The 15,965-nt window shown below is 37.1% G+C and overlaps 1 protein-coding gene across 1 annotated transcript in view; it reads left to right on the forward strand.

The window, feature by feature from the left end:
* Positions 1-15,965, forward strand: part of Rasa2 (RAS p21 protein activator 2) — a 97,159-nt gene that overhangs the window by 23,165 nt on the left and 58,029 nt on the right. Inside the window, exons 3-4 of the mRNA XM_041677311.1 lie at positions 2,348-2,451; positions 8,927-9,021. Coding sequence (XP_041533245.1) covers positions 2,348-2,451; positions 8,927-9,021 — 199 coding nt within the window. The remainder of the gene's footprint in view (positions 1-2,347; positions 2,452-8,926; positions 9,022-15,965) is intronic.

Raw genomic sequence — 15,965 nt, forward strand, 5'->3', positions numbered from 1 at the left:
TCTTAACCTGCGTCTGTCTGGAGTGGGAGAATCATGGCGACTCCCTGACTTTTTGCTCTTTATTTTTAGTTTTTAATACTTTTAATTATAAATCAGAAAGTACTGTAGAATTCCCAAAAGAATTATGTAAGATATTTGCTTTTAAAAATCTCTAAATCAAATCAAAACCCTTAATAATGAAGAAATTTAAAATATTAGTAGACTCAGATATTTCATGAAAGATGATATAGAAATGCCTTGGAGACACATGAAAAGAGATTGCGCACCATTAATCATCAAGAAGATTGAGCACCACTAGTTACCAAGAAAACACACTATTTTCATCACTCTTAGGATTTAGCCAGTAATGTAATGATAGAACTTTCACCAGTTGACTCACAGTGTGGCGGAGTAATTGCAGAGGGTACAAGGGAAGTTTCTGGGAGATAGGTTTTATTTTTAATTCAATCTTTGAAAATTCTGTGTAGTTGGACTTTCTTTTGGGATCACCAGCCCCAAATAATGACAGAATGACTTCTTATTAATTATAAGCTTGGCCTTTAGTTTAGGCTTATTCCCAACTAGCTCTTATAAATTAAATTAACCCACTTCTGTTAATCTACATTCTGCCATTTGACTTTTTACCTCTTCTCCATTCTGTATGTCCAACACCCTTCATGTCTCCCTGGCGTCTCTCTCACATGCCTAGATTCATTCTTCTCTGCCTGGAAGTCCTGCTAACCTCTCCTGCTTAGCTATTGGCCATTCAACTCTTTATTAAACCAGTCAGGTGCCTTAGGCAGGCAAGGAAAAACTGTGACACATCTTTGCACAGTTTGCTCAAATATCCCACAACAATTCTCTATGTGGGTGTGTTATCTCTTAAATCATACCCCTTGTACATCCTCTGAACTCCTTCTGACAAGTTCTCCTATTTTCATATTTTTTTGTGTATGTGTATGACCCATTGAGTTTAATTTAATTTAATTTGTTTAATTAGCATGGGTAGAACATTATTTACTGGAGCATGGGCAACTAATCAATGACTACACCACTGAAGAAATGATTTTCCCTTTTCCAGTAGCCATTAACTGCCCGTGGAACCTCCCAGGCCTCTTCCCCAGCAATGATGAGTCAGTCTACAAAGTGCTGTCTTAAAAACATTGATAACTTCATTTTATATACTTCGCCACCTATGTAAAAAGCCAAACACAGTGATGTAATCCCAAGACTGAGGGTGTGGAGACAAGAGGATCCCTGGGACTTGCTGGCCAGTCACTATAGCCAAATCAGTAAGCTACAGTTCAGCTAGAAACCCTATATCAAAAAATAAGGTAGAGACAGATGGAGGAAGATGCTCGACTTTAACTGCTGATCTATATACTCATGTACACGTACACACAAAGTATGTGGGAAGGTAGCTCACTCAGTAAAGTGTGTGTTGTGCAAGCTTGAGGACCTGAGTTTGGATCCTGAACATCCGTATAAAAAGTTGTTTGCCATGGCATGAAAATGAGCTGGGCCTGAAGGAACAGGAAGATCCAGCCTCAGTGAAAGACTCTGTCTTAAAACATAAGGTGGAGACAGATTGAGGAAGACACTCACACCTGCAAACATGTGCACACATATACACACACACAGAAAGAAATACTATCACTGGGCTAAGATTATAGCTCAGTGGTAGAGTACTTGCTTAGCATATGCAAAGCCCCAGGTTCAAGGCCCTGGACTCCCCCACCCCCATAAAACTAGTTGTTTGTGTAAGGTACTAGGGTGGTAACAGTGTTCTATATTTTGATTGAAATGGAAGCTGCGCAGGATTGTAAATTTATCCAAAGCCACCAACCTCCATAGATCAGATTTGAATATATAATATACAAATAATTTGGGAAAGATGCTGAAAATATTTAATGTTCTGTATTTGTAATACATTTAAAAATATTTTATATAGCATTATCCATTTTAGATGTTATGTATTATTATGACCAAAACAACTTTATGTAGTTACATTTTTCTAAGATAATAATGTGAATGACTTTGTTCTTGGCTCTCTTTTAGGTCTAACTGGTTCTTCTGTCCACAGGACCCTCTGGAAAGCTATATGTTTAGAATTCTTTTGGCACCTGGGGTCTTTTCACTTCAGCTTGATTTGTATGCAATTTGTCTGAAACAGTAATGAGAGTAATTTTGGGGTTTTTGAAGTTCTTTTCTAAAGAATTTTAGTTTATAATTTCATTGATGTTTATTGAAAGTGACATTTGAGTGTGATTTTATTTAACAGTACCATTTTAATAGTAGTAGTAATGGATTATTTAATAGTAATAGATGTATGTTATTTGGCATAGTAAGGTTTCTCTTTTCTCTCTAGACCATATTTCAGTGAAGAATTTTACTTTGAGATTCCAAGAACTTTCCAGTATTTGTCGTTTTATGTTTATGATAAGAATGTTTTACAACGAGATCTTCGTATAGGTAGGTACAATTCACATATATGTTTCTTTTTTCTTCAAGACAGGGTTTCTTGGTGTAGCTCTGGTTGTCCTGGAACTCACTCTGTAGACCAGGCTAGCATCGAACTTACAGAGATTCTCCTGACTCTGTCTCTTGAGTATTGGGATTATCAAGATAAAATATTTGTAAAATGTGGGTGCTTAGAATGAAACTCAAGTCCTCTGGAGTATTATTAGTCATTGCTCTTAACTGCTAACCACTTCTTCAACCTCTTACCCCTGTTCATCCTCCTTTAAGATCATATCACTGTATTTCCCAGACTAGTTTTGAACTGGTGGGATCAAAGGGTCATTCTACCCCATTTTCTTTAGTAGCTGGTATTACAACATGCACCATTAGATCTGATCTATCACATTTGTATTTGTAGATGTATATATACCTGCACTTTTTCTCATCACTAGAACAAAATAGCTGTCAGAAACAACTTGAGGGAGGAAGGATGTGCTTTGATTTAAAGTTGTGAAAGATTTCATCATGCAGAGAAAGACACAGCAGTGGGGGTGACCCAATCTTTGTCACTGGGAGCATAAAGTGGCCCGTTTCATCCTGGTATTTGACTAGGGGGCAGGGGAATGGGACAAAAACTAGGGTTCAGATGCCTGCACCAGTTACCTATTTGTCAGTAAGGCACTAAACCTCCCCAGACAACATTACCTGAGGACCAACGTTAAAATACATGAGCTGTGGGAAAAGATTCCAGATTTGAACGGTAACAATTTGTTAGCTTTTGTCACTTTCACTACTGAGTACTTGTTCTTTCCCATAGTTTTAAATTCTTATCTGCCTCAGAGCTTATTGAAAGTCAGCAGATGTTGACTGAGGTTTCTGTCCCACTCGGTCCCACAGTCATTAAGTCCCAAAGAAATACAGAGGTCTACATTAATTATAAACTGATTGACCTAGTAGCTCATGCTTCTTATTAATTCTTTCTTACATCTTAAATTAGCCCATTATTCCTGTCTATGTTAACCATGTGGCATGGTACCTTTTTTGGCAAGGCAGTTGTATCTTGCTTGCTCTGTGTGTGGGTGACAACTGGAGACTGACTTTCCTCTCCCAGAATTCTCCTATTCTCATTGCCCCGCTTCTACTTCCTGCCTGGTCACCCCACCTATACTTCCTGCCTAGCTACCGGCCAATCAGCGTTTATTTAAAATACAAGAGACAGGGTACAGACCATTGTCCCACAGCATCCCCCCTTTTTTAAAATAAGAACTCTGAATCAAATCTTTGTTTAGATTTTCTACTAACCATTATCCATAACAACTTCTAACCAACATTCTAAACAAAGACAATTTTTTTTAGAAACGTGGGCGTAGTTTTCCAGGATACTTCATGCTGATTGGGGGCACTTATAATCTTATGGGGACCAAGAGAAAATTTAGAATTACGACCTGCTCTGGATTGAACAAAAGTACCTGGGAGCAAATGAGGCGGGATTCAGGTATAAAGAGTCCCCAGTGAACACTGATAAGGCGTTATCAGAAGGTAGTTAAAGGAATAGGAGAGCTTAATATCTATCACATAATATGAGATCTTTCAGTGTCCGAGAGGTAAAGTAAGGATTGGAAAGAAGCTGTTGGTTATTAGCAGCATTCGAGAGTAACAGATAACTAACTGCATGCTGCCAGGGTGCTATGTTTTCATTGCCCTTTACATACTGTGTAGTCCTCATGTAGTATTTCTTGACAAGGCCTTTATTATTTATTTCATATAAATAATAGTGGTTTACCAAAGTTGCCTTTGCTCTTTGCTTTATTTTTTTAAATTTATTTTAAAGTAAAAATCACCAGGCATCGAAGTTCACATTTGTACCAAGAGATTGAGGCAGGAGGATTGCTTTGAGTTTGAGGATATCTTGGGTTACAGAGTAAGACTTCCATCTAGAAAAAAGAAAACCAGACAAAAAAATTTTTTTTTTTGATTTTTCGAGACAGGGTTTCTCTGTAGCTTTTTTGATTCCTGTCCTGGAACTAGCTCTTGTAGACCAGGCTGGCCTCGAACTCACAGAGATCCGCCTGCCTCTGCCTCCCGAGTGCTGGGATTAAAGGCGTGCGCCACCACCACCCGGCGACAAATATTTCTTTAAAAAAGCAATTAGTAGCCAGGCAGTGGTGGTTCATGCCTTTAATCCCCATCACTCGGGAGACAAAGGCATATCTGAGTTCAGGCCAGCCTGGTCTACAGAGCAAATTACAGTACAGCCAAGGCTACACAGAAACAAAAACAAAAATGGGGGGGGGGTTTCGGAAGGATGAGAAGAAGATAATTTGCTTCTGAAATGTTGTACTTATGGGGCTGATTGCCTTTTGGGAAGTCACGTGTATCAGGTGTATTTCCTGTGATCTGAAAGATGTAGTAGAAGAGATAAATTTCTGTGTAGCTTTTAGGCACATGTTTTGTCAAATAGGTTTAAGTTGAGGCAACATGGTACATGAATCACTGTAACAGTACCAGTGTGATTTTTATTATGAGGACATGAATTGCTCAAAGCAGTAAAGTTCCAAATAAAAACTTAAAACTCTCCCTTTTACAGTACTTGCTGTGTATGTGTACATCTGCATAATTGCAAAGTACGCGTAAAGCTTTAAAATTATGGAAGTGATAGAATAGCGGCTCTACAGAGGTTGTTTTTCTTGGCAGAAGGGTTCTCTCATGCATGCTTATTCATTCATGTATAGTTTGTCTCCCTCTGTAGTAGGAGGGCCACTTTTTGTTCCTGGCTGCTCAGCCCTAAAATAACAACACAGAAACTGTATTAATTAAACCACTGCTTGGCCTATTAGCTCTAGCTTCTTATTGGCTAATTCTTATATCTTAACCCATTTCTATTAGTCTGTGTATCGCCATGTGGCTATGGCTTACCAGCAAGGTTCGGCTTACTGACAAAGTTCAGCGTCTGTCTCCAGCAGGGCTATATGACTTCTCTGCCTCTGCCTTCTTTCTCCCAGCTTAGCTTTTCCCACCTAGCCCTGCTCTACCCTATCAGGCCCAAAACAGCTTCTTTATTAACCTATGGTTTTCACAGCATACAGATGGGAATCCCACATCACTCCCCCTCCTTTGCTGGCTTGAGATCACAATTCTGCATCTGCCTCCTAATTGCCAAGGTTTTAAGCATGTGCTACCACATCTGGCCTAGTAAACTCTCTTAAAACTATATGCTAGGGCTGGGACTATAGCTTAGTAGCAAAGTGCTTTTATAGTATGCCTGAGATCCTAATAACAAGAAAAACTAAAAAAGTAACTATATAAATTTAAGATGTTAAAAGTTGCATGCTAGATATTCTCTATACCTTTTCCTGGGTAGATGATAGCAAAGACATTCCCTAACAAAAATCTGTAAAAGATAAGAACTTCAGCTGTAGGGTGTATGCATGCATGTACATATATGTGTATATATATTTTTTCTATGTATATATGTATTTTTAAAGTACCAAGCTATTATTCATTTCCTTAAAATTTATTTCTGATGCAGAATCAGTGATAATAGGAATTACAGTAGTTATGATTATCTCACATTCATCCCATACTAAACTGAATGCTTTATTATTTTCTATCCTGAGCCATTTCAGATATATTGATTTGTTAAGAATTTTGTACAATCCGTAGAGTAAACATTTCAAGAAATTTATATCATTTGACCCTCAATCTAAATTCCATAGCAGTATGAGGAATGTTTGCTTCTTTTAATGCCTATTTCTATACTTAGATATCAGTGTGCACATTCAGTACTAAAGTGATTTCAGTTTTACCTTCATATCTCATCTTAAAATTCACAAAAAAACCCTGAAGTACATTTTTCTAGTGTCATTTTGTACAATTCTAGCTTATAACACAAAGATTTTTATCTTTATATTAGATTTCACTCTAAATATTTTTAAAACATCATAGATTTAAAGTTTTATATACTTTAAGTTTTCTGTGTTAAATTGATGAATTTTCAGTAGGTCTCCTTTGAGTAGTAGTTTTATAACAGTTGCCATTCTATTAAAAATCTAATTGTATATCTTAATTTTTTCTTTAAATTATATACATCTTTAGTTTGAGTTTAAGTTATAAATATGGAGATAAGTTTATAAAACTAATATGTTAAAAAGTTAGGTAACAACTTTATTAAGGTGTAAGTCACATACTGTAAAATTTCTTCTCTTAAAGTGTGTATTTATAGGGGCTGGAGAGATGGCTCAGCAGTTAAAAGCACTGGTTGCTCGTCTAGAGCGCCCAGGTTCAATTCCCAGCACCCACATGGCAACTTACAACTTTAACTCCAGTTGTAGGGGATCTGACACCCTCACATAGATATATGTGTAATTAAAACACAAATGCACATAAATTAAAAATAAATTGTTATTTAAAAAGTGTGCATTATATTTAAATCTTATTTTTAATGACTCAGAAAATCATTTTATATATCATATATATATATATATATATATATAAATAAAAATGAGAAAGAACAAAACATGGTAAAAAAAAATGATAAGATTTTGGAAGTTCTGGGTGAGAAAAAAATAGAAGTTTTTGTACTGTTCTTGACAACTTTTTTCCAAATTTGAAAATCTTTTTTTTGGGGGGATGGGGGCAAAGTCTCTCTATATAGCCCTGACTGTCCTGGAACTCATTATGTAGACCAGGCTGGCCTTTAACTCACAGTGATCCCCCTGCCTCTGCTTCCTGACTGCTGGAATTATCAAGATAAAATATTTGTAAAATGAGAAAAGTGAGAAAAGCTTGCACTATTTTTTTTAATATATCCTGCAGTTGTATGATCACCATCTATTTCCAGAAAAAACTTTAAACATAAGTTTTCCTGTGTTTATTTATTTTTCTATCTTCCTTTTCATTTGCTATTCCAAAATTTATACTTCTTCTCATAAAAGTTCACCATTTTCTTAGTGTTTTCAACTGTTGAGCTAAAAATAAGGTATGTTACAAGCAAAATAACATAATATGTAGTTGAGGTACTTAAAAGGAAAGTAGGTTTTTTTTAAAGAAATTTTTTTAGGTACTTTGATATTTTGTCTGCATGTATGTCTGTGTGAGGTGAGAGTATTGAATCTACTAGAACTGGGTTTGCAGTCAGCTGTGAGCTGCCATGTGGGTGTTGGAAATTGAGGGTATTACCTCTGGACTGGTAACCGGTGTTTTAATTGTTGAGTTATCTCTCCAGCCCCAAGTAGTTACTTTTTAGAAAAGGAAAAAGTGAATTTGTTTTAAACTATAACATATCTCCTTTGTTGGAGCTTTTGTACAATCTTTGAATTGTCAGTCATATTCAAAACTATGAATTGAGGAAGGAAATGCTTTGCACCAACATGGCAAATACTTCATTTGAAAATTATTTCTTTTCTGCTATGTTGTTCATGATAGATTATCTTTCCTTGGTAGATAGCTGCCTTAATTGTTAAAATATATGAATATATAATTGAAGCAGTATAATCAGTTTAATAATGTTTTGATAAAGTGAAATTTTAATAAGATAGTTTTTGAGGTCCTTTTTATTAATAGGTGATATTATTTGTCCTTTGTTGTAATTGCAACATATAACCTCTTTCTAAATGCAAATATAACTGCTCAAAATTAGCCAGCACATTTACTTCATTCATGGTGTTACAGAACCTGGAAAATTATATTGCACTGCCATTTATATTTTGTTTTTTTATCCTGAATGTACTAGTAAAATATTAATTTGAGTAAGTGGTAAACTATATTAAAGTTCAACTCAGATCTTCCTTCTTTCCTTCCTTCCTTCCTTTCTTCCTTCCTTCTTTTTTCTTCCTTCCTCTCTTTTGTTTTTCTGGTATTTTGAGACAGGGTTTCCCTTTGTAGTCTAGACTGATCTCAAATTTACAGAGATCCCTCTGCCTCCTGAGTGCTGGGATTATGGCTGTTTTTCTAATCCTGATTCAGACCCATAAAAGGGTCTACCAATGAACAAACAAAAATAAGACATTTCTCTTTTAGGATATAGGAGGAAAGTACATTGTAGAAATAGGTTTTTAAATTCTGTACTCACAGCCAGGCAGTGGTTGTCCATGCCTTTAATCCCAACACTTGGGAGGCAGAGGCAGGTGGATCTCTGTGAGTTTGAGACCAGCCTGGTCTACAAAGAGAGTTTGAGGACATCAAGGACTGTTACTCAGAGAAACCCTATCTCCAATAAATAAATTAAATAAATAAAATCTTTAATTCCAGCACCCAGAAGGCTAAAGCAGGAGGATCACCATGAATTCAAGTCTATATTGGGCTATATAACAAGTACCAGGACAGCTAGGGCTACATAGCAACATCCTATTTCAGAGAAAGGGTGGTGGTGGATTTTTATATCAACATATTCAAGTCTAAAGTATTTTCCACAAAGTATATAATACTGCTAATGGGTCATAAGGTTGTATAAAATATGTTTTCTTATCATCTTATTAATTTTCTGTAGGAAAAGTAGCCATCAAAAAAGAAGACTTGTGTAATCACAGTGGTAAAGAAACTTGGTTTTCACTGCAGCCTGTTGACTCGAACTCAGAAGTTCAGGTAAGTTAAAACCTTTAAGAGACTGTGACATAAAGAAAATGAATGAAAACCAACTAATTATACTAGTTTATACTGTTAGAATTTGTTATACCTTATTTTAAGTTCTAATACCACACATTATAGCCCTTCAAGTAATAGAGAGCTTGAAGGAAGTGGCTTTTCCATGCAGATATAAAAATAGGGTATGAATGGTGAGATAGCTCACTAGGTAAAGGTGCTTGCCGCCAAGCCCAATGACCTGAGTTCAATCCCTAGAATCCCTGTAGAGGTGAACAGAGAGAACCAGCTCTCACCTCTGACCTCCATATATGTTCATGGCACCTGTACACATAAATACACATGTACATACATGTATTCATAGAGGACTAACCACAAAATAATAAAAATCTAACAGACATTTAAAAGTCGTCATGAGCAAAGTACAATATATACGTAGTTAGAAATGCCACATTAAAAAGTGCAGTTGATGTGCATTGATAATTATGAGAAAAAATAATGTGTATATATATAGTTTAGTAGTTTCCTTTGTTTGTCTTTGAGGCAGGGTCTCTCTATGTAGCCCTGGCTGTCTGTAACACAGTATGTAGCCTAGGCTGGCCTAGAACTCATAGAGGTCCACCTGCCTCTGCCTTCCAGTGCTGAGATTAAAGGTGTGTGCCACCACACTCAGCAAGAGGACATTTCGTTCATTTTTGAGACCCAGTAGCAAATTAGTGCATTTTTAAAAGATGAAACATTTTAAAGGAAAAGTTGTTTTATTAATTCTAACCTTTAGGGGAATACATGGAAGGGGGGGATCTGCAATGCACAGCCTTTATTCCTACCCCCCCTTCCTGTTCACTTCTTTATTCCTACCCCCCCTTCCTGTTCACTTCTTTATTCCTACCCCCCCTTCCTGTTCACTTCTTTATTCCTACCCCCCCTTCCTGTTCACTTCTTTATTCCTACCTCCCCTTCCTGTTCACTTTTTTATTCCTACCTCCCCCTTCCTGTTCACTTTTTTTTATTTGAAAGGTAGAATTATTATTAATAGTTTCTTCTTTCCTCTTCCCAAAATCAAAATCCGTATGTGAACAGAAATGTATATTGAGGTTTCTAGAAAGCTTGAGTTTCTACGATTTAGAAAATACTTCTAAGGGAATCTTTTTTTTGTAACCCTATTTATTAAATACAGTAATGATTGTAAAACTGTTTCTAAGATCATAACTGCAATCAGGAGTTCTTCTCCTATGGAGGCTATAATTTGCCACTAGGACTCAAACAGATGTTTAAGATAAGGGGGAAAAAACATACCCACAGATACTTTCCAAATAAAGTGTGTCTCCATTTCCTCATAACCTTTCATGCAATCTCTGTGATTCAATTTTCAAAAAGAATAAGTATTGTTTGTTGAAATTCCTTAAGTACAAAATATAGCCAAGTTCTTTTTGTTTTATCTACTGTACCCCATTTTAATATTCATTCTTTGCATCTGACTATAAGTATTGTTCAGATCCCAATAGTATAGCTTTGTCAGTGACCCAGGTGAGAAGCAATGTGAAGAAGTAGAATGGACTGAAATTAGAAATCAGAAGACTTTTACTGGGTGTTTTTATATGGTTATTTTAATGACCTTTAGCTTCATTTCTGTAAAATGAGAATAAAACTCACCACTTTGGCTCATATGGCATGAGAAGAATACTTTAAAACTATTAGTTTTGAACTGTGTTGTAGTTCAGTTGGTAGAGTGTTTAACTGTCATGAGCAAAGCCCTGGGTGTGAGCCTCAGTATCACAGAAACTGAGCTTCGTGATGTAAGCCTATAGTCCCAGAACTGAGGAAGTGAAGGCAGGATTTTAAGGCCAGCCAGGCTGCGTAAATTCTTGTTTTTAAAACAAACAAACAAAAACCTGTTAATCTCTATACAAATGTAAATCTGGTGATGTCCTACTTAGGGTTTCTGTTGCCCTGATGAAACACCTTGAGCAGAAAAGCAAATTGGGGAGGAAAGAGTTCATTTGGCTTGGATTTCCGTATTGCTTTTGTGGTAATTTGAATGAAAATGGCCCCCATAGACTAATAGGGAGCGGCACTATTAGGGACCTGTGGCTTTGCTGGAGTATGTGATGGAGGAAGTGGGTTACTTAGGGTGGACTTTGAGCTCTCTGATGCTCAAGCTAGGCCCAGTATGGCATTTCCTTGCTGCTGCCTGCAGATCAAGATGTAGAACACTCGGCTCCTTCTCCAGCGTCATGTCAGCCTACATGCTGTCATGCTTCTTGCCATTATGATAATGGACTAAACCTCTGAATTATAAACCAGCCCCAGTTAAATGTTTTCCTTTATTAGAGTTGCCATAGTCATGGTGTTTCTTCACAGCAGTAAAACCCAAACTAAGACACTATTCATCACTAAAAGAAGTCAGGGCAGGAACTCAAACAGGACTGAAGCCTAGAGGCAGAAACTGATGCAGAGGCCATGAAGGGATGCAGCTTACTGGCTTGCTCCTCATTACTTGCTCAGCCTGCTTTCTTATAGAACCCAGGACCACCTGCCAGGGGTAGTACCACCCACATTGGGCTGGACCCTTCCCCATCGATCACTACTTAAGAAAATGTTCTACAACTGGATCTTATGGGGGCACATTTTCTCAGTTGAAGTTCCCTCCTTTCAAATAACTCTAGCTTGTATCAAGTTGACAGAAAACTAGCTAGCACAGGTGCTTTCTAATGTAGCCTTACAAAATTGCCAATTTACTTTTTCTTTTTTATACATGATTTAATACATTTTCCATATACAATCCACATAAGAAGTTGGGTATGGTGTTAACCTTTTTGAAGATGGCACTTACTTTGTACCTGAGGTTGGCTTCTACACACCTTAGTAACCTCCCTAGGCAGGCATCACTGTCCCATCTAATCTTTCTAATAATTTGAACAAAAGGAAAGATAAAGGGTTTTGAGATTTTGATCTGAAATAAATTAGGAGATTTGTTGTAATAGGGGAGCGCAGGCTGCTTTTTGTCCCGGCTAACTTTTACACCCGAAATAATTACACGGAAACTGTATTCATTTAAACCATTTAAATTTAAAACCATTAGTTCCAGCCTCTTATTGGCTAATTCTCACATCTTGATTAACCCATTTCTAATAATCTGTGTAGCACCACGAGGTGGTGGCTTACTGGGAAGATTCTAACCTACGTCGAAACTGGGCCGGAGTTTCATGTCGTCTGCCTGACTCTCAGCATTCTGTTCGGTCTATTCCGCCTATCTAAGCTGCTGTCCTATCAAAAGGCCAAGGCAGTTTCTTTATTTGACCAGTGAAAGTAACATATAGACAGAAGGCCCTCCTACTCCAGAGATTCCTTACAATTTGTTTATTAAATGCATTCTTAACCAGCATAAATTTTCTGAAGGATTTAAGGGATTTGCTCTAAAAATATAGTACTCTATAGAGTATTCTTTATGTAATACTTGAAGATGACACTGGAAACTAATGCTGTAGCACAGACTTTTGACAGTATATATATAAAACTGTCACCTCTGAAACATGAAAATACTTGAAGTAGCATTTATGTTTTATATATAGTATTGGCATTTTAAATTGTAGTATTATTTGGTTTCATAACCATTAGTCATTAACCTTTTCAGAACTTTTATCTTAAATGCTAATTAGCAAGATTTACCCATTATTTAAAATAGATTTTAAAAGAAGAATGCTGTAGGTGGTGGGAGGCATGGATGATACTTTTAAGACAGTATGGTATCTTTGGGAATATGATTATTTAGTCACAGACCACATTAACCTTGTAAGTTTGAAGATATGAAAACAGCCCATAATTAATACGAGCCTAGTCTGTTAATATTTGTTTACCCTTATGTTTTATAACTTTTTTAAAAAAGTGAAAAAATAAAAATAGATGACAATATAGAAAGTGATGATAGTGAATTTAGCCAGGTTTCAATCTAATGATTACTTTTAGTAATTATGAAAGTATGTACTAGGAACAACAGTGAGTAATTAATATGCATCATGTCATTTAAGTTCCTTAAGATGTAGATAGTATTAACCTCACTTTACAGATTATTTTAATAGAATTAAAAGATGCTCTGACTTCTCCAGTCACAGAAACTGATTTCATTAGAGATCTGTCTGACTCCTAATCACAGTGTCGTACTGCCTTTCTGTAACAGGGGCGCTTTGAAAAGGTGAATTGCAAGAAGTTCCCTGTACCTGTAAGCTAGGCACCAGGCATTTGCATAGTACAGACAAAATAAAAATTCAGTTAAGTTAAAAGTGATCTTTGAAGTGACTTTAAATTCTCCTAAGAGGGTTGGCTGCCACAGAGACAGTTTCTATTTGGGGCTGTGGCGAAGGAACACTATGTGTTGTGTCCCCCGTAGCAGGAGGCCCACCCTGCAGCAGTGCAGACCATGGCGGTGGCACTGAGATCCACTGACTGATGGTTTGCTTTTCGTGTTATGTTTCTTTCCCTTTGCATTTTACAGAGTGAATAGTTGGTGTTTTCTTCTTTCACTCTAACAACTTTATTCTTGTGGGGAGAAAAGATTGAGAGGTCTTATGGGGGAATTGTGTGTGATGGAGGTAAGCATGTGCAGGTGAGCCTGTGCATGTAGAGGCCAAAGAATAACCTCGGGTGTCATTCCTCAAACCCTCTCTTGCTTTTTGAGATAGGGTCTCTCATTGAGACCTGAAGTTCACTGATTTGCTAGACTTGCTGGTCAGTGAGTCTCAGGGATCTGCCTGTCTCTGCCTCTCTAGCATAGGGAAACAGTATCATCTCTATCTTTTTAAAAATTTATTTCTTTAAATTTTTGAGATTATTATATAATTACATTTTTTTCTTTCCTTCCTCCAAGCCCTCCCATTTATCCCTCCTTGTTCTTTTTCAAATTCATGTCTTCTTTTTTCATTAATTGTTCTTACGTATACACATGTGTGTACATATACATGTATGTTTCTATGTATATGTGTGCATTCTTAAGTTCATAACTAAACCTGCTCAATATGTATAATGCTGCCTGTATGTGTGTTTTCAGAGCCCACCATTTGGTGTTAGATAACCAGTTGGTGTGCTCTTTCCTGGGAGGACTATATCTCCTGCTGTCAGCATTCCTTCTGTGGCTGTAATTCTTTGTGTAGGGTCGGGGCCTCCTGGGCTACCCTCACGCCAAGCTCCATTAGCTGTCTGTTGGTGAAACTTTATGGACGTATTTTCTAGCATTACTAGTAGACACAGTTTCACGGCAAACTCCTGATTCTCTGGCTCTCACAATTTTTCCACCCCCTTCTTTCACAATGATCCCAAGCCTTAGATAAAGGAATTGTATTGTAGATGTCTCTGTTGGAACTGGGCTCTGCAGCTCTGCATTTTTTTGGTTGTAGTTTTCTGTAATCGTCCTGGTCTGTTGCAAAGAGAAGTTTCCTTGAGATTTCTGATGAGTACTGTACTTATCTGTGAGTGTAAGGGCAAATATTTAGAATGTGGTTAGACACTCATCTTTTTACACACCCATCCTCATGCATGTGTGGTAGATGCTTTACCAACCAAGCCACCTCCTCTGCCACATTTAAAGATTCTTAAAGATAAGATTTCACCCATTCTTTTTGTATGTCTAATGAGAGTACATATTTCTTCCTTTGTTTCTTTCTGTGAATTTACTCTTTTATTGACTCTAAAAAATGCAATATTCATCTTTGAGTCTCTGTGCTAAACAGCTTCCTCATCTTCAAAGATCTTAGAATTTTCAGAGAGAAGTTGGCTAAATTTGTGTCACTATCCACTGAAGTCAAATTTGATATAGTTCGAGGAAACATTATAGGGCAGTACATTCTGGAGTTTGGGTTAGTCCTGTTTGTCTAAGGGCTTGAATGGATGAAATGATTAGTATCTTTATCTCAGAGAGGAAGATGTTTAATTTCCTATCATTTCCACCAATGAGTGTTTGAAACTCAAATCATTGCTGATGGTTGTTCCCCAAGGACCATTATGAAATGAGGATCTCAGTGTAAAAGGGTTGTCTTTGCTTGTAAAAACACAGGAAGTGACGTGCATAAATGTAGTTTAGTTCTCAAAACAATATTTTAGCCTTTAATATTGCTACTTTTTGATTGCAGTTATTTTCTTTTCAGAAGTTCAGGATAGCAGTATTTAATAAGTGCATTTTCTACCCTTTTGCACAGAATTTTAATTTAAAAACCTTATATCTGCTGATGGTTTACCCATATGTATATCTGTACCACAAGTGTGCCTGCTGCCTGTGGAAGTCAGAAGAGTGTTGGACCTCTGGGAACTGGAATTACAAATGGTTTTGTATCGCCATGTGGGTGCTGGGAATTAACCCAGGTCCTCTGCAAAAGCAGCCATTACTCTTTAACTGCTGAGCCATGTCTTCAGCTCCTTTAAATTTTTTAAAAAGAATATTTTATATGTGCGTCTATGTCTGAGTATATGTATATGTACCACATGTGTGCAAAGCCCACAGAAGTCAGAAGAGAGCATCAGATCCCCTGGAACAGAGTTGCAAGTGGTTGTGAGCTACCATGTGGATTCTGGGAGTCAAACCTGGGTCTTCTACAAGAGCTGTGAGTGCTGTCAACCACAGAGACGTTTCTTTAGCCCTTTTCTACCTTTTTAATAAAACACAGAATTCTTTTCTTGGTTCTGTTTTTTTGCCATTTCCCCCTCTTTGTTGAACTGTTCTCTTAAACCATTAAAATATGCCTTCAACTCTACAGTGAGTGCAAGGGAAAGCACAGACAGCTCTCACTACTTAGGGCTTTATGCCACTAAGTTCAGTGGGCTTTTCTAGTCCTTCCTTTTCCTGACTTTTAATCAGGTCCTGATTCTGGCTGACTGCTTCTTTCATTTTAAAGCATTTTCCTCCTTAGGTTCTAGTCCTGGTTATGATTTGGATAGTCATTGTGTGCCACTTGGTGTCC

This window comes from Microtus oregoni, unplaced genomic scaffold (genome assembly GCF_018167655.1).
Source record: "Microtus oregoni isolate MIOR12 unplaced genomic scaffold, Mior012 000028F_ref0000031, whole genome shotgun sequence".
Lineage (NCBI taxonomy): Eukaryota > Metazoa > Chordata > Mammalia > Rodentia > Cricetidae > Microtus > Microtus oregoni.